The following is a 21,406-nucleotide window of genomic DNA, read 5'->3' on the forward strand; positions in this document are numbered from 1 at the left end:
TATATAAAAGTTTTTATTTAAAGTGTTTTCATCTGAAAACCACTTGAAAGAGGATGAGATTGAATGATGATATGAATCAAGTGGTGAAACCGATATATATATATATATTACATATACAGTACAAACTATATATATATATTAAATATTCATATCTCATATATATATATATATATATATATATATACTTATAAAACTGTATTTTTAAGTGGTTTGCTGTCAAACAAATCAAATATTATATATATATATATGAAAAGCCAAAGCGTCGGGTCGTTATTTGAAAAGTTGTTTAAAAAGGCCTATTATTTCCACTTTATTGTTATCTTTAGATAATATGTATTATTTGAGTGATGGACTGACTGACTGTGAGTGTACTGTATAGTTGTCGTCGGCACCTACCTATCACTAAAACAGTCAATCTGTCTAATGGTTTTTGTTTGAGAGCTTTTTTTGTATTTGTATTTTATTTATTATTTTTAATTTGTTTGAGTAGTAAATCACACAAATAAGTGATATATATATATACCTATCATATAATATTATACATAACAGTCATAAACTATTTATGTATATACCGTATGTATTGCATACACACACACACACACACCTGTATATATTAATTATGGTTTAAATGCTATTTCAATTGATAATATGATATTATTATTATTATTTATTACTTAATACATATCACTATATATATATTTTTTATATTTTTATTTTATTTGTTTTAGTCATTTAATTATAATTTTATTTAATAATTTTTTTCTCGCTATTTGATTATTTGATTTATACCGACTTTTTTTTTGTTTTGATTTTGTTTGTTTATTGATAAGTTATAAATAAATAAAAAATTATTAAAATAAAAATTTATAGTAGTAGTAGTAGTAGTAAAACTTTTATTTTTGTATTTTATTTATTTTTATTTTGCAATTTACTATTAAATTGCTATTATATAGTATTTATTATTATTATTATCGTTTTTATTGGCAATTTCCTGGGATTTTAGTTTTTTTTTGTTGTTGTTTTGTTTAATTTCAAGTGTTTATTTGCAATTAATATTTAATTATATGATTGAATTTTTTGTTTAAGTGCTATTATTATTATTATTATTATTATTTTTGATTTTATCTTGATTATTATTACTGTGTATTATCATTAATAATATAAACAAATAAGTCAATTGGTATTTCTAAATAATTACAACTTAGTTTTTTTTAATACAATTGTTTAGTAATTTTTTTTTAATTATTTCAATATTATAATTACATATAAATCCTGTTATATATAAATTATTATTATTATTATTATTTAGAAAATAATTAACTATAAAATTATATATAATAGATATATAAAAATTCAAATTGCTAAAAACACAGATATTTATTATTAAATTAAATTTAATAAAATAATTTTTATTTTTAAAACTTGAATTATATTTACAATATTTTTTTAAAATATGTTTAATATCCATAATGTATATGTAATTAAAAACAAAATATTTATTAGCTAGATTAATTATTAAAAAAATAATTTTGTAAACTATAATTTAACATGCTCAAAAAAATTAATATGTTTAAAACACACACACACACACACACACACATACATACATACATACATACATACATGTATACACACACCAAACAATTGCATACATTTATATTACATAATGTAAAGACAATATAACATATGTTTTTCAACAAAAAAAAACATAATGTATGGGCACTGGTATGAAATATTTGTCGGCGGCTCCAATCACTGAAAGAGAGAGAGAGAGAGAGAGAGAGAGAGAGAGAGAGAGAGAGAGGACAGGGAGATAGTGATAGAAAGATAACGAGAAAGTTATTCAATAAAAGTTGAAAGGCTTTTAACAACATTTAATATCGCATTTTTGTTGCAAAAAAAACTTTCAAACTTTAAACAGTAGTAATACTGTAGTAAAGTAATAGTTTTACTGAAAAAAAGTCATTGCCTTTTGTGTGTATACACTGTATATGTAGTCTTCGCCTAATAAATAAAAATTTATAGCTTTTGGTGAGTAAATGAATGAATGAATGGGTGGGTGAGTGAGTAAGTAAAAGATTTAAATGTTAAGAGAAATCCAATAAAAATGTTTGCCATAAATGTTTGATTATTATTATTATTATTATTATTATTATTATTACACAAACATATTACAAACAATTGGCATAACTTTTTTGTTTGTTTGTATCATTCATTAGCTTTTTAGTTAATGTCATAAAAAGCAGTCAAAGATATTTAAGATTTGAAAAAATAAAAAATAAAATATTTTAAGACTTTTCTCAGAAACTTTCTCTCTCTCTCTCTCTCTCTCTCTCTCTCTCTCTCTCTCTCTCTCTCTCTCTTTCGCATCACATCTCATCTAATCTCAATCGACCGTAACTTATATCCAATATATATAATAATAATAATAATAATAATAATAATAATAATAATAATTTTTGTTTTTTTTTCTCTCATTTCTCATTCGTAAAAAAACATTTGATTTTCACAACATATTATATATTATGTCATTCATATAAATGTTTTTTTTTTGAAAAAAATAATTAAATAATAACATAAATACATAAGTTATATGTCTCTGTTTATCATTTATAATATATATATTATATAAACACTCACACACACACACACACACACACACACACACACACACACACACACACACACACACACACACACACACACACACACACACACACATTGTCAATGTTTCCCATATAATCAATGGGACGGCATATTTTCAACCAAATAAAAGCCTATCTTATCTTACATATGTATAGATCTATTAAGTTATAACATTTAACTTATATATATGTGTAATATAAAATGTGATACTTTAAAAAAAACCAACAATATATATATATATATATAAATTGAAAGATTTAAATAGCGATTATATGGTTAATAATGATAGACAGATATACTATGTGTGTGTAGTACTGTATAATATAATATAGTTAACTACAGTAACAACAAAAAATCAAATCAAATAAAAATGTTTCTGTTATTTGATTTATGTAGCGCTTGTGGAAAGACAGCTCTGTATGAGAGCTCCGGTATGTATGACAGGCCCGACATAGACACACACACATAAGTGATAACAAGATAAATAAATAACCATCAATTTATTTGAAAGACTGTATTTAGCTATACTATGTATAATGTATGTACAGTATGTGCCTCTCATTTAGTTGATGGCTCAGAGAGAGAGAGAGAGAGAGAGAGAGAGAGAGAGAGAGAGAGAGAAAGAGAGAGAGAGAGAGAGACTTTGAGAGAGATTTGTGTAGCATTTATGACATAATAAAAGTCGTGACAATTTAGCCGACAATTGTACCAAACATTTGTCTCTACAAAACACATATACATTTTAATACTGGTATATATATATATATACATTACTATTACTGTATATACACACTATAATAATTTTTGTGTGCATTATTATGCAGTATTTAAATGCTTTATTATATTATATATATTTTTATATATACATAAATTTTTATTACATATATCTAATGTACAGAGAGAAATAATATAATATACACAGATTGGCACCGGCAGTTTTTATTTTATTTTTTTGGCACACCATAGGGCCATAAAAACACATAACTACTTGAGCACACATACAGTACTGTATAGACATAAAAACTACTTGTGTCCGGAATATCTGTATATTTTTGCTGTTGTTATTGAGGGAACAGCTGTAGTAGTCATAAGATTTATAGTATAGTATAGTATATATATATATATATATATATATATATATATATATATACGGTATATATAAGAGCCCAATAACTAACTATAATACTACTACTTGACAATTGTGAACACACTGTGCCATAATATATATATATATATATATATATATATATATATAATATCATATAATATAACAGACAATTTTAGAGGCCATATATTTAGAGTATAGTAGACTTTCCACTATTAAAACAAGGGCTATAACTGTTATGTATATATATATTATACCCCGGTATATAAATTTATATATAAATAAATTTTAAGATTATATATATATATATATATATATATAAAGTAGTATTTTTTGTGCTAATTTTGTTTTTTTTTCTAAACATTACATTTAAAATATATAAAAAGAAAGAGACAGTAGTCTAATAATAATGTCTAATAAAATAAAATTTAATGCAATTTATTGCATAGTCTTTTGCTTGTATTTTATTTTTTATACTCTCTCTCTCTCTCTCTCTCTCTCTCTCTCTCTCTCTMTCTCTCTTTCATTCATTACATTTTCATTCATACATTTTTGTACATTTAAAGCAATTGGCACTTAAAATAATAACCATAAAATTTATGCCTTTAAATTATGAGATCCCCTTGGCTTAGTCGTATACCATATATTATATATATATATACAGTATATTATATTTATTATACTGTATGGTTAGTATGGCATAGACTAAAACATACATAAGCTATTTGGCATCATCTAAATGGACTGACTATATATATGTTTGTCGCACACATTGTTTATTGTGAGAGTTAGTAAATTTTTAGTGATTTATTTATATCATATATATATATATATATATATATATATAWAATTATATATAAATTATTTTCAAGTTCTTAATACTGTATATATATATAAATTTTTATATATATTGATATATAAATACTATTTTATTATTAAGTTTATAGCCGTTTCTTTCAAAATTTTTATAGTTTTATAGCTAAATATACTGTATATATATATATAATGAGAAAAAGATATTTTGTTTTTCAACAAAAAAAATAAAAATTAATGACATTTTTAAAACAAAATATATATATAAGAGACAATTTTATTATATATAATTAATTTCAATTTTATTATTATTATTATAAATTTTTATTATACTATATACCAAAAAAAAAACAAATTGTTAGCTATTAAGTGTAAAATTATAGATAACTACTATAAACACATTGATTGATAAATTTATTATTTTTTTATTTGAATTGCAAATTATATCTTTATGTAAACTAAACTTTTAATATTTGTATTTAATATTATAATATAATAGTTAACTAATATATATTATATTAAATTATTATCATTGAATTTTATCACATGTTTAAATAATAATATATGTGTTTAACTTAGATAATATATAAATTTTTATTTGTTTGTTTGATTATATAACAAGTATTGACGAAATTTTTTTTTTATTTGTTGTTGTTTAAATTAATTGAAAAAAAAATTTTCCCCCAATAAAATAAAACATTTTAATGTCTAATCGTTAATAATAATAATAAAATAAAAATTACATTACATATCAATCAACACACAAACACACACACAGTTATACACATACTGTTTGCTTAAAAAGTACTTAAATAATAATAATAATTATTTAGTTTTTACTATAACTTAAATGTCAATTAATGTATTAAAAAAAAAGTTTTATTTTCCTGTATTTTATTTTATTATTTTTTTTATATCTACAATATATTTATTATTTTTTTGAAGTTAAGTGTTTTTCAAGCACTGGGAGGCCTATCCATCTACTAGTTCTCAGTATTACTTAACCCTCCCATAGAGAGAGAGAGAGAGAGAGAGAGAGAGAGAGAGAGAGAGAGAGAGAGAGAGAGAGAGAGATTTCATTAATTATATTTATAAGTAGTTTCTCTCTCTCTCTCTCTCTATTTGATTATATATTTATTTAGTTATTTATTAACAAAATATTTATTATTATTATTATTATTATTATTATTATTATTATTATTATTATTATTATTATATAAAAAAACACAACTATTTTTCAGTCTCTCATTTAAGTGAAATGTTATAAATTTTTATTCAATAAATTTTTGTATAATAAATAATCAAATAAAAAATCAAATAAAATACTTAAAAAAGTTTTCTCTTTAAAATTAAAAAATAAATAAAAACTATTTGCAAATTACACAACTATTTTGTAGTTAAGTTTATTTATTATTTAATTTTTTCGTTTTTTTTTTTTTTTTTTTTTTGGTTAATTAGTTATAACTTTTATAGAGAGAGAGAGAGAGAGAGAGAGAGAGAGAGAGAGAGATGTTATTGTGATAAATGGCATAACATTTTCCTTATAATTATCGCAAATAAAAACTTTTTATATTTTATTTATTTTATTATTATATTATTAAAGTTAAAAAGGCTGTACTATTCACGACTTATAGTTAATTATTTAATGTATTACTTAACGTAATATACAGTACTGTATATTTATAATGTTATCAAACATTTTTTTTGTTTTTTTGATTTTCATGTTTTACTGATGATTTTAACATATATATACAGTACAGTACAGTACAGTAAAATTAATGTATACTAATCCTGTATATAATTTATTCACACTATATATATTGTAGTTTATTATTACCATTAATAAAAAAATACTTACAGTATAGATAAGGTTATAATTGAGCAAAAAAATTAATTAATTATATATATATATAATACAATAATAATAATAAATTATTAAAATATAAACAGTAATCACTTGACTCATTGCTCATTCAATAATTCATTAGATATTATGTACAGTGAAATCAATTGATAATAAATTTTATTATTAATGTTATTTTTTTTTAAAAATAATTATTTTGTTGTTTCATTGATGTGTACAACAAATATATATATATATTATATATTTAATAGTATATTAATTTATTTCTAAATGATAGATTTGATTACCATGATATAATGTAATTTTTTTTTATTATTGTTATTAATTAATATAGTATGTATATACAGGTATATAGTATTATAACTATCGTAATAATATACATATATCTCAATAGAAATAGTTTAGAGTAATTAAAAAATATTTATTTAGTCATAAAAAATAAAGTATTATTTAGCAATTAATTAATTTATTTATTCAAAAAAATATAATTAATATAATAAATATTATCATTGATATTACAATTATTATTATTATTATTATTACACTATTACTTAAATATTATTAAAACACAATATTATTAATCAATCAATCATTAATATAATTGACACTCAAAAATAAAATTGCAACATAAGCACTTAAAATGTTTATTATTATTATTATTATTATTATTAATTTATACATACAATTAAAAAAAAATTTTGATGTACACACAAAAAAAATAAAATATAAATTATTTATAACTTAATCATTAAATATAATAATATAAAATAATAATAATAATAATAATAATAATATAGTGTTGTTTTTAATGTGCAAATTGATATCATATTATGTATGTAAACCCCATAACAGCTAATTTTATTTTATTTTATTTTTTCGCTAACAGTATTTATATATACAGTATATTTAATAATAATAATAATGTGTATTAAACTCACGTAAAATTATATACTTATCAATTAAATTATATAAAAGTTTTTATTATTATTATTATTTTTGTTAGTATTTTTTCCAAGTATTATAATATTTTATGTTATTTTTTTTGTTGTTGATGTAATAAATAAATAATATATATATATATATATATAGATAATTACTATAAAATATAAAACATATACACACACACATAAATATAAAATTTTATTTTTTAAGAGAGAGAGAGAGAGAGAGAGAGAGAGAGAGAGAGAGAGAGAGATTGATAACCAGTGTGTATGTGTTTGAGACATGAATATTAAGTGTATATTATTATTATTAATAGATATATATATATAAGATATTTACAGTCAAAAACTAGTTATTAATAATTATTTTTAAAAAATAAAATTATTATAAAATTTTTGTTGTGTTTATTATTATTATTGTAAATACTAAATATAAAAAAATTATTATTATATTAAATATTATTAGTGTAAATTTTTTTTAAATAATTTTTTATTACATTTAATAAAATAAATAATAATAATAACCTAATGTACAGTACAATGAAATTATACATCAACAACAAAAATATATGATATATAATTTAATTGACTGTTTTATAATTTTTATTTTTTGACAGATAGATAGACACTTGAATAATACAATCAATAATAATAATAATAATAATAGACAGCATAGGAGTTGTAGGCCTTTCCTCCAAAGATAAATGTCTTAAATAATAAAACTTAAATAATATCTTTATGTCTCTCTCTCTCTCTGTTGACGGGCACCAGTAGTCAAGTCAGCAGTCAGTCAGTCAGTCCCAGAGTGAATCCCCCCCCCCCCCCAATGAAAGTGAGTGATATGCCATCAAAAGAATCATATATATATATATATATATATATATATATATATATATGATGTCCATTACCACACACACACACAACAAGATGAGAGAGAGAGAGAGAGAGAGAGAGAGAGAGAGAGAGAGAGAGAGAGTTGATGATTGACTCTGAAGTTTTAGTTTTATCAAAGAGCATACATACAGTTACCGGGTGTGTGTGAATGTGTTTGATCTCTACCGATACATCAACCTTTCTTATATATTTACAGACACACACACACACACACACACACACACACATATATATATACACATACACACACATACACACACATACACACACATACACACACATACACACACACATACACACACATACACACACATACACAAACATACACACACATACACACACATACATACACACACATATATATATACACACACACACACACACATACATACATACATACATACACTGACAAGACATGTCAGAGATTATACACTTTTTTGAATAGTTTTTTTGACAGCTGAAAGAAAATAGCAAACAAAACAACAATCTCTCAAACAATTTGTATGGCATATCCTTAAACCTTAAGTGTATTGGTACATATACTGGTATAATAAGATCCCTTTCCCTATTGCCATATACATTACCCGCGCGCCTCTGCCTACACACGATTATTTTTTTTTGCTGGCTGTCCTCACTCGCCCTCTATCTAATTGCCTGTCTGTCCACAAAATAAAAAGTATGAGAAGGTGGACATACATACATAGTGATGATGTACCGACGCCGCCAACAACGGGAGGGGGGATTCATATACTGTAACTAATTTGCCATTAGGTTATCAATTTTTGCTGTACAGTAGTAGTTAGTAGTCGTAGACTACCGTTTCATTACAAGCCATTAGGACTGTACTTAATATATATATATATATATATATATAGCTATCTAACATACCTGGATATCTAACATACCTATCTATTAGACTGCATATCTCTGTATTATTTTACACCCAATTAATACATACACATTATAATTACTAATAATTACTATACCATCGTCTCTCTCTCTCTCTCTCTCTCTCTCTCTCTCTCTCTCTCTCTCTATCATAATGTACTGTATCTGTGACTACTAGTAGTAGTAGTTGGCATTTTTTTGAGCTCCTGTATGTTTTAAGGCCTAACCATTTTTTTTAAAACACCTAAACTATACATAAAAAAATAATAAGTAGCTGTAGTAATGTAAATGATATATAAAGTGCTGCAAAAAAATGTGTGATTAAAAACTTTTTAAAAAATTATTATCATTTATTTTAATGATATTTAATACACTCTATATATATATATATATATATCATATATTTATAAACAGTTTTTTAATCAACAGCAAAAAAATCATATAAAAACTTTTTTTTAATTAATTGGACGATTAATTACATAATAAATACATTAACTAATAATAATAATAATATTCATTCATTCAAACATATATTTAGGTTATTTATAATAAAATAAAATTAATACTAATAACTACTAATAACTGATGATTAATTAATTAAGAAAATTAAAATAAAATTCATTGATATTATTATAGAAAACTGGTTTTCAATTTATAAGTACTGAAAAAAATGTTTTATTTTTCAAATTAAATGATGTGCTGTTTTAGGCAATTGATGACTATATAAGATATATACTCTCAGTAAGTACTGTATGTATGTAATACATACTATGTATATATGAAATCACCGCAAGATATAAACTAACAAATAATCGACAAAAAAAATTTTTTTTTTTAAATAAAAAACTAGTTATGTATGTGTTGTTAATCATTAGCAACACAATCAGTCATTGCAATATACAGACACATTACAATTGGATGGTATGGTAGGATAGGGTATGCTATGGTATGGTATGGTATGGTAGGATAGGATAGGATAGGGTATGGTATGGTAGGGTAGGATAGGGTATGGTATGGTATGGATGAATGGATTTTATGAACAGTCAGTTCAAAAAAGTGTCCTAATTTGCATACTATCCATACAGCCGGGTGCTTATCAACTCAAGAACCCCCCCCCCCCACCACTCACTCTAATACTACTTTACAGTATTAATACACAACAAAAAATCATTATTAAATGTTTATCCGCTGTGTTTCAAAAATAACATAAAATAAAATGTCTATCAATTCAATAGTCAAGTCATAGCCAATCATCTTCATTGAGAGATGACATATAAATCACTCAGTGATTGGCATTTCTGACACATTTGATTGAGTGGTTGTGTGTGTGTGTGTGTGTGTGTGTGTGTGTGTGTGAGTGAGTGAGTGAGTGAGTGAGTGTTAAACTGTTTTGTTGGCAGCCAGTCATGTAGTCGACGATAGAGAGAGAGAGAGAGAGAGAGAGAGAGAGAGAGAGAGAGAGATAGGGAGACCCCCTCTAATGCCTCTCATTTATAAATCGCTGCTTAAATAACTGGTGCCTCCAATACCAGGCGCACCGGCAGATATATATTGGTAGCACCGGTTGGTAGCAGTGATTCTGGGCACTGGTATTATACAGTCTGTATATTATATATACCGGTATTATTTGAGCACAGGGTCGGCAGTGGCGGCGTCACTCTTATAACTATTTTATATATATATATATTACTCTCAAAAAAATAAAATAAAATTATTATTCAAAAATAACTAAATAATTTAACCCCATTTGTGCCACAAAATAACAACATTTAGCGCTTAATATACAGTATATATATATATATATATATATATACACTGTATGTATATTAAAGGTTTAGTTAGCAACAAATTATTCAACAATTTGTTTTATATATTTATTTTCTTAAAAAAATGTTTTATTTTACTTTTATTTTATTTTTTATATAATACAAAAATTTATTATTGATATTTAACAAAAAAAGCAACTTTTCAACACTAATTACTAACAATTTATTATGTATTTATTATGTATTTATTTATTTATTTATTTAATTATTATTATTTGTTAGTTATTGAAAGTTTTTTGTAATAATTATTATTATTATGGCTGAAAGATATTTAATTATTAATTGATATAAAAAAATAAATTAAAACTAATATAATAGATAAAATTGAGTTCAATTTTTTTGTTAAACAAAATTTAAATAAATAAATTTTTATTTTTTCCTCTATATATATATATTGAATATATATATATAAATTAATTAATATATCTTAATTTATATAATTATTACTATATTATTATTACTTTAAAAAACATATTAATATTACAACACACCATATGTTTGAAAAAAAATTAATTATTATAATAATACTGTATATAAAAATATTGTGAAATTTTTAATTGCAGATTTTTTTGTTATTATTGTTGACGTATTTAATTTGCTAAATATAAACTTTATTTTTTATAATTGCATTATAATTAATAAATATTGTTATAATTACAGTACAGTTTATTATACATATTTTATATGAAAACATAAAATAAATAATATATTAATTAATTATTATATTATATATCCTATATTATTATTACTAATATAAACCATATTTTTATGTTATAAAAATAAAACTAGAAATATAATATCATATACGGTATAATTAATTTTTTTTATATTAATGTATAATTTTTTAAGAGAGTAATTAAACAATTTATTTTTAATAAAAAACATTTCAATAAAATTTCAATGACTTTTAAATATTATTATTATTACTAGTAGTAGTAGTAATAGACGTAAAAATACAAATAATAATAATAATAGAGTAATAACTTTATTATAAGTGAAAAAAAGTTAGACAACAAAATCAAAATATATATAATATATATATAAAAAAAATCAAAATTACAAATCAAATCGCTTGTCATCATTAAGGGCTGTCATGTTTTACAGGTATATAACTATATATATATATATATATATAGATATTTCGAGAGCTATTTTATCTCAAATTTTTTTTATGTGAAGTAGTTTTCAATAATAATAATAATATTTTACACACAAATTGACAGACAAAATAAAACAGTACTTATATTTTACTTTAAATTTATATATATATATATATATATATATATATATATTTGTTGATCATTTGATAATAGGGAACACCGGCTCCGATAGAGAGCTGTCGTTCCCCTTTAAGCTGAGAGAAATAGAGAGAGAGAGAGAGATATATATAGCCCTAAAAGCCTCTTAAGTATCCATCTCTCTCTCTCTCTCTCTCTCTCTCTCTCTCTCTCTCTCTCTCTCTCTCTCTCTCTCTCTCTTTCACCCAAAAAGTATCGGCAAATTTGTGCCAATCATTAGGAGCCGACGTGTTTTCACTTCACTTAGTGATAACAAACTGGGAGAGAGAGAGAGAGAGAGAGAGAGAGAGAGAGAGAGAGAGAGAGAACCTGTTTTGTAAATTACAGAATATGCTTATTCTGCGCACAAGTAGTAATCGCACAGTCGATTCCACATACACTCACACACACAGTCAGCTCAGGGATCAGTCACTCATACACACTGAGAGAGTTTATCCGCATTTTTCAAAAAAAAACTGTCAGTCAGTCGGTGTTGAGAGTCTGTCGATGAGATAACACACAACTTTTAAAAACACTAGTATTACTTGTCGTTTAACACTCACTTCAAGAGAGAGAGAGAGAGAGAGAGGACTTACAGTGTCAGTGTCTATACTAACCTATGTGTATATGTCTGTGCCATAACCTACCAGTGCGTTAAACATATATATATATATATATAACTGCCTGTGCTCTCTATCTTGTCGATAGTTTAAGACGACAGTACTTAACAACAAAAATATTTTGTTATATATATATGTGTGTGATATTCATGTAATGTAATAATAATACTGTATTATTATTATTATTAATACTACAAAATCATCAAAACTTTTTAGCGGTGTGTTTAGTAGATATATACAGTATATAGAGAACTGGTATATTTGAAAATAACACCCGTTCCCCACACACACACACACAACTGTGTCCCGGTTTAAGTGTCTATATGTGCTAACTATATATCTATATATATATATATATATCAAAACTAATTACAAAATCAATTTTTTTTGATCCGGACTAAAAACTATATATATAAAATTGATTTTTTGGATAACTATTATTATCATTATTTTAATAAACTGGACCAAAAACAACTAAGTTATGTCAAAATGTTGACATCCAGTGCTAACCAATATCTTAGGCCTGAATATCTGCCGCCAATGCCATCCACTGTAAGTATAGTTTGAATTATAATATAAATACTATATATATATATATATATATATATATATATATATATATATATATATATGAAATACTTTATATTAAACAAAAATATATTTTTGGATATTAATATTGTTTAGTTAGTTAGTTCATCATTAATAATAAACTTATATATACTTAAGGGTTTACACATAAAAATTTGTGATTTTATTATTTTTTGTGTTTGTAATACATTTTGGTGTCGACTTTCTAATGAAATCTTAAATTTATATATATATATATATATAAAAAATATTGTTTCACCCATTAAAACAAAATACATCAAACAAATTATTAATGAGCAGTAAATAAAAATCATTACCTGTTTTATATATATATATATATTTAATATCTATATAAATTGTATATATATATATATTGGGGCCACAAATATGTTATAATATGTGGCAACAAATATATATATACTGTATATAACACTTATATATAACTAACACAACTATATATTACGTTAATATATTTTACTTTGAAGTATACATATAAAAAAAAATTAAGTGTTTTCTAGTATAGCAATTGATTAATGACTTAAATTCATGCGATTCATACAAAATAATGTATGATTTTTTTGTTGGTTATACAGTATATAAGTACCGCTTATTATTTACTATTAGAGAGAGAGAGAGAGATGAAAGAGAGGCATATATTATTTATGCCATAATTTATTAAATACAGTATATTTGACTGTATATAATATATATAAAAAGTTTATATCATTAATAAATAGATAATAAAAATGTGTGACTACTTTATATATATATATATTATTTTGGTGTTTAAAATAAATTTTTTTAGTCAAATCACGGCATTTTTATTAGTAAAGCTGTATATACTGTATAAAAAATAGTCATTAAATATATTATAAAACAAAATTATATGACTTTTTTAAATATATATATAAATTAATAATTATTATTATTATACCCATAAGAGTGCAATTATTTTTGTAATTTAATATTTTATAATCTTTTTATATATATATATTTTTATACATTACTTGAAAAAAAATGTTAATAATATTAAATATATAATTTGTTTTTCAATTATAACAACAACAACAACATATGATATATTCAATAACTAACATATTATAACAATAACGGCAAAAAAAATTATTGTATAATAATAAATGATAATAAATAAACAACAACAAAAAAACAGTTAAAAATATTTTTAAAAGTCATTTATTGAAATAGTTTAGATTTTTATTAATAACTATTTTATTTTTATCTAGAAATGATATGCAAAACAAATTTGTCTTAATCATTAAAAATAGCATAAATTTCAATATTATTAGTATTAGTATTACTATTCATGTTATTTTTAAAATAAAATAAAATCCTATAAAAATGTTTATATATATATATATATATACTATGTATATATAGATTTTAATAGTATATTGTATTTAATTTTTATCTATATATTATAATATCAAATAAACTAAAACATACAGTTAGTTATATTTTAAGTTAAGTTGTCTATCAATTGCTAATATATATATATATATATATATATATATTAATATAATTAAATCATATATGTCTTAATTCACAACATAAAGACATACAAACCAATTGTATATTTAATAATAATAATAATAAATTAATATATTATAGTTAATAAATGATATCCTAAATAAATTTGTCATTTATCTATCTATTGATTGATTGATATGTATGTGTATGAGTGTGTGTTTTGCTAATTAAAAATTATAATCAATATTAATAACTAATACAATATTAAAGTAAAATAATAATAATAATATGTGTGTTCAATAATGTCTCTCATAAATAATTAATAAACTATTTATAAATTATTAATATTATTACTGTATGTATATATTTTAAATACATTAATAATACATTAAACATATATATATATACTGTGTATATATATAAAAGCCTAAAACTATTTTATTAATATTTAATATATATATATATATATATATATATATATATATATATATATATATATATATATATATATATAATTTATAAGTGTTTATATCATAAATACAGTACAAATAATTTTTTTTTGTAATATACAGTATATATAATAAATATTTTTATGATATGATTATTAACTAATAATTTTTACGACTTTTTTTGTGCTCTTACTGTATAATTTAAAATAAAATATTAAAAAACTATAGATATTTCAAAATTTAAACCAAAATTTATGAAACAGTGACATAAATTTATTTACTATCAGTGTATATATATATATATACAGTATATATATATATATACTGTATATATACTGTACAAACATTATTAATGAGAAACATAAAATATATTATATATATATATATAAATGTTTTTTATTTGATTTAATAATTAGATGATAGCTATAATTATATTATCAAGTTGTCTGACATATATAAATATATATATATATATATATAAATTACCACAAATTTTATAACACATTTTTTTTACTACATATATATATAAAGTCGTATCTAATTTTTAGTCAATTAATTAATAAAATAAAAATTAGTTATTATACTCTATTAGTCTAAAAATATTACTATATATATATATGTTTCACTACAAAAAACATATTAAAAAAATGTTTATAACATATATATATATATATATATATATATATATATATATATTATATATATCACACACACACTTAGCAAATAAAAAAAATCTAAATTTTTTTATATATATTATGATTTTTATTATTATTAGTATTATTAAATTATTTATTAACATTTCATCGTCATATCAAATATAAAGTACAAATTTACAGTATAAATCACATACAACAACAAAAAAATAATATTATAATTTCCTTATTATAAATAAAATGCCATTTATTATTAGTATTATTATTATATTACTTTATATATTATTATTTTTTTATTACAATATTATTGTGGTTTCCATCATATCTATTGTCACTTTTGGTTTAATATAAAATAAGAAATTATTATTATTACTATTATTATCAAATATTTTTTATGATTATTATTATTTGCAAGTTTTCCAATCACATCAATGCAAATAAAAATTTTGTATACAATATATATATAACTTAATAGCAATCAGTATTTTTTTTTATAATTTTAATTATTATTAGTAGTACCGTAAATATGTGTGTCTGTGTACGGTATCTCTATAATAATAATAATAATAATAAAAATATAGACAATAAGTATATAAATAAATAAATTAATAAAACAATAATAATAAAAATATATTATATTATATATATATATATATATATTAGTTATGTTTGTACAGCACTTATACATTAACAAAAAATTTTCTAAATATATATATATATATAACTAATATTATATATATATATCTATATAATTTAATTAGATATCATATATTAATAAAACTAATTACGATATATATATATATATATATATTGCTATTTCTATCTATTACTATATAATTATTGTATATACTGTAATATACAATATTAATTGCATGCAATTTATAAATTAGTGAAAAATACTAATATATTATATATATATATAATAGTTGGGATGTATAATATAGATATGAAAAATTTGTTAAAAATTTTATATGATATCTATATACTGTATATATAAATAATTGCATATATAGTATCTATACTCTCATTATATTAAATGACATTATATTTTGCAACCGTTTTTTTTCTCTCTCTCTCTTAACACAAAATTTCATAATATATTTATATACACACACACACCATATGTGTTAATATAATATATTATATATGATATGATAAACATTATAATTATAATAATGATATTAATATAAATAATAATAATAATAATAATAATTTTAAAAGTATATACCATTTGACGATATAATATACAGATATAAGAGTAAAAATGATTCATTTTAACGATTATTGCATTAATAATAATAATAATCATCAAAATAATAATAATATCAGCAATAAATTCAATTTTAAATTACTTGAACACATGAATTCATAATAATAATAATAAATTTATTTTTTAAAAAATATAATAATAAATTTAATGATTAATTAAAAAGTCTTTGACTTTTATCATTGCTTTTAGTTAATTATTATATACATTAATAATATAATAATTTTTTATAAATTTTAATTTCTCTCTCTCTCTCTCTCTCTCTCTCCTATCGTTATATTTAATTGTAATGAAAAAAATTTATTTTACAATACATATTTGAAAAATGTCTTTATTTATTATGATTAAAGACTCTCTCTCTCTCTCTCTCTCTCTCTCTCTCTCTCTCTCTCTCTCTTTATTTTTTATAAATATTATTAATGTTGTTATTATGAAAAATATATGCAATAAATTATTTAGGCATAAAATACATACATTTTTTCAATATATATATATAATAAAAAATAATATTTCTATCGGCTATTCACTCATTTATTGTCGACACACACACACACACACACTCACCCACCCATCCCTTTATATTTATGTGTATAATAGCTGAGTGTGAGACTAGCGATTAATTTATTAGTAATAATGGCTATAAATTATTATTATATTAAATATATTATACACAATACACACCGTTATATGATTTTTGTTAACATCTATGTCCTCTCTCTCTCTCTCTCTCTCTCTCTCTCTCTCTCTCTCTCTCTCTTTCATACTAAACATATCAATAATAAAATTTTTATACGTTATATAACTATAGATATATACACCTTATTTACTATATATATAGTCATAATAATAAAACATCAAAAAAATATTTTTGTTGATAACAAACACACCATATATTTATTATAAGTGTAAAAGAATTATTATTATTATTATATTTATATACATATATATAAATTTATATAAAGCGGTAATAAAATAATTTATATATATATATATATATATATCTATGTATATACCGTTACATATATATATATATTGTAAAGATATAAATTTATTTATATAGGTGTATAATATAAATTTATATATATAAATAAAATTATTTGCTGACTACATATTAATATATATATATAGATATTAATATAAGCAATAATTTTTGTATTTATTGTCACAACACTGTACTGTAGTATAAATAATAATAATAATAATAATAACTTTTAGGATGAATAGGGAGTATTAAAAGGAAATATATATATATTTATGGCCGCAAACAGACAGGTCTTTCAGGCGGCGAAAAACATAGAGAGAGAGAGAGAGAGAGAGAGAGAGAGAAATAGTGATTTCAGCACCAAATTTGCTTTTAAGTAAATATAATGTTTACCCATATATACAGTATATATAAAAGCCATATAAATATCACATATATATATATATAAAAGACAGTCGTTGTTGTATTTGTAATAAAATATATGACTATTTTTTTGTTGGTTGGTTGCGTCAAGAAATCTTATGTCGGCTTTTAATTTATGTATTAAATTAATAAACAAATATATAATAAATATATATATATATATATAGTATATAAAAAAGTTTAGGATATATATACATACATATAATTTTATAGTGAAATTGCATGCAATTTAGTCAATAAAAACTCCCCAATAAAAAAATTCACTGTAAAAAACTTGTAACTGAATAACAGAAAAAATAAATTCAATAATAATTTTAATAATAAAAAAATATGATTTTTATGATTTCACAAAACAATTTTTATAATATATATCTTAACATTTATCTTAATTAATATAAAATTTTAATATTATTATTGAAATAAATATATTCAAAAAAAAAAATTATATCTTATAATATTTTTTTTGTTTTGTTTAATACAAACAGTTGGACGCAAACAAAAGTCCATTGGTTTTGTTGGCTAAGACCTGTTCCAGTATAGGACTGGACTCACCAAACAATAAACCATTGATATTGTCGGATACAAAAAAATCCGATCACAATAATCACGGCTCCGGTGGTAGTGGTGGTGGTAGTAGTGATCGGAAAAAAAGTAACGGCAGTAGTAGTAGTAGTGGTGGCTCTTCAGCATCGGTTAACAGTCTAGTCAATGGCCTGAACACCGATGACAACAATAGCAACAATAGTCTAAGCAATCATACCATTAACGCATCGACAACGACGGCGCGGACACCGACACCGTCGGGTACGTCATCGGCGGCAAAGTTGTCGTTCAAACCATACGATATCTCATCAAACAATAGCAACAACAACAAGAAGACGACAAATAATAATAATAATAATTATTTGATTAATAGTGACTATAATAATATCAATGATCTAATGATCGGCGGCGGAAAACGGACACCCAATTCGTCGATGAAAGTGTCGCCGTCACCGAAAAGTGTGGGCAGTAATCACTCCCGAAGCTCACCGTTGAACAACAACAACAACAGCGGCACCGGTAGCGGTAAAAATACGCCGTCAAACAACCATATGGATGGTGGCCATCATCACAAAAACGGTGGTCATCTGAACCATAAACAACATGAGTCACATTCGCCGAAAAGTACGTCGTCGTCATCGAACGGTACACCAAACGGCGGTACCAAACGTCGGACGCCGACACCGACGTCCAGTGCTCTAAGCTATACGTCAATAGGTATGCCTGACATGCGTTTAGACGGTATCGGCAAACATAAGGAACCGTTGCAATCGTTACAACAAATGTATAAAACAAATCCCTATTCAAGTACTAATTGCTGTCCGCCAACGGTAAACGGTTTGCCGCCGCCGTTGACAGTGGACAAGACCGGAGCCTATCCGTCAATCTATCCGCCGCTCAGTGTTTACGGCCGTATGAAAGCGGCCAACGGTGTCGGCGGACCTGTTGGTCAGCCAATGATGCCCATGTGCGGCGATCCGTACTGTACGGGCACCTGTCAGCTGTCGGCACTGCAAAATGCTGCCCTATTGGCTTCGGCCGCTGCAGCTGCAGCGGCCAACACGTGTTCGCCGGCCACGTGTCCTAACGGGTGCAATCAATGCGATCATCAGCGACTGATGTCGTCGCTGGCCTACTCGCAACTGAATCCCGCACTACTACCCAGTCTGAGTCAAATGTATCCGAGTCTATACCATCCGGGACTGGCAGCTGTCGCTGCCGCCCAACAACAACACCATCACCACCAACAGCAACAGCAACAACAACAACAGCAGCAACAACACCAACAACGACAGCAACAACACCAACAACAACAACAACAACACCACAACCAAAGCAATACAAATGTCTGCAATTGGATAGCCGGCGACCAGCACTGCGGCAAACGATTTTCGACATCCGAGGAACTGCTGAATCATTTGCGGACACATACGTCGGCCTCTGCCTCGAGTGTCGACTCGTCGGCGGCCATCACTAGTGTGCCATCGATGATGTCGTCGTCGGCGTCGCTAAACTCCAGTCTAAGTCTCGCTCAACATATGCACTATTCGACTGCCGGTGCTCTGCAGCCGTCGCCGCTGCCGCCGCCGACATCGTTGACCTCAGTCGGCAGCGGCGCCGGTGGTGTTGGTGGTCTGCGGCGTACATATCCGACTAGTTTGTCGCCGCTGAGCAGCCGATTTCATCCGTACAAACCGACAGTGATTCCCGGTTTGGGTTCAATGCCTTCCATAGCCGCTGGCGTTCCCCAGTTGGGCGGCGGCGTCGGCGGCGGTAATCCACTGCAACATTCGTCGGCAACAGCGGCGGCCGCACTGAGTATGTATTACCCGTACGGACTGTATTCCGGTAGAATCGGACCACCCGTTCATCCCTAACCCATGGGGACAGACACTTAGATTATTATTATTATTATTATTAGATTTGTGTAAAACATTTTTTGTTTTGTTTTTGATTATTATCTCAACGAAACTATATATATATATAAAAAATAAATTAATAATAATATACAATATATATATATATAAATATCAAATTATTATAATTATTTCTTTATAAATATATTTATGGAAAAAAATGTAATTATTATTGTTTATATATATATATATATTAAATATATATATATATATATTTATTATT

At 23.8% G+C, this 21,406-nt stretch overlaps 1 protein-coding gene across 1 annotated transcript; it reads left to right on the forward strand.

Moving 5' to 3' along the window:
* Window positions 1-13,294: 13,294 nt before the first annotated feature.
* LOC128953572 (zinc finger protein Noc-like) lies at window positions 13,295-21,185 on the forward strand. Its single transcript, XM_054299063.1, has 2 exons — window positions 13,295-13,426; window positions 19,210-21,185. The coding sequence occupies exons 1-2, from the start codon at window positions 13,364-13,366 to the stop codon at window positions 21,142-21,144; spliced, it is 1,998 nt and encodes a 665-aa protein (XP_054155038.1). The 5' UTR covers window positions 13,295-13,363; the 3' UTR covers window positions 21,145-21,185.
* Window positions 21,186-21,406: the final 221 nt, after the last annotated feature.

This window comes from Oppia nitens, unplaced genomic scaffold (genome assembly GCF_028296485.1).
Source record: "Oppia nitens isolate AA-2021 unplaced genomic scaffold, nextdenovo-longstitch-racon4-pilon3 scaffold22_pilon_pilon_pilon, whole genome shotgun sequence".
Classification (NCBI taxonomy): Eukaryota; Metazoa; Arthropoda; class Arachnida; order Sarcoptiformes; family Oppiidae; genus Oppia; species Oppia nitens.

Excerpts from the sequence above, each read along its gene's own strand:
- LOC128953572 (XM_054299063.1), top strand. The coding sequence starts at position 13,364 with ATGTTGACATCCAGTGCTAACCAATATCTTAGGCCTGAATATCTGCCG. Across the intron at positions 13,427-19,209 it reads TGCCGCCAATGCCATCCACT|TTGGACGCAAACAAAAGTCC; the intron begins GTAAGTATAGTT and ends TAATACAAACAG.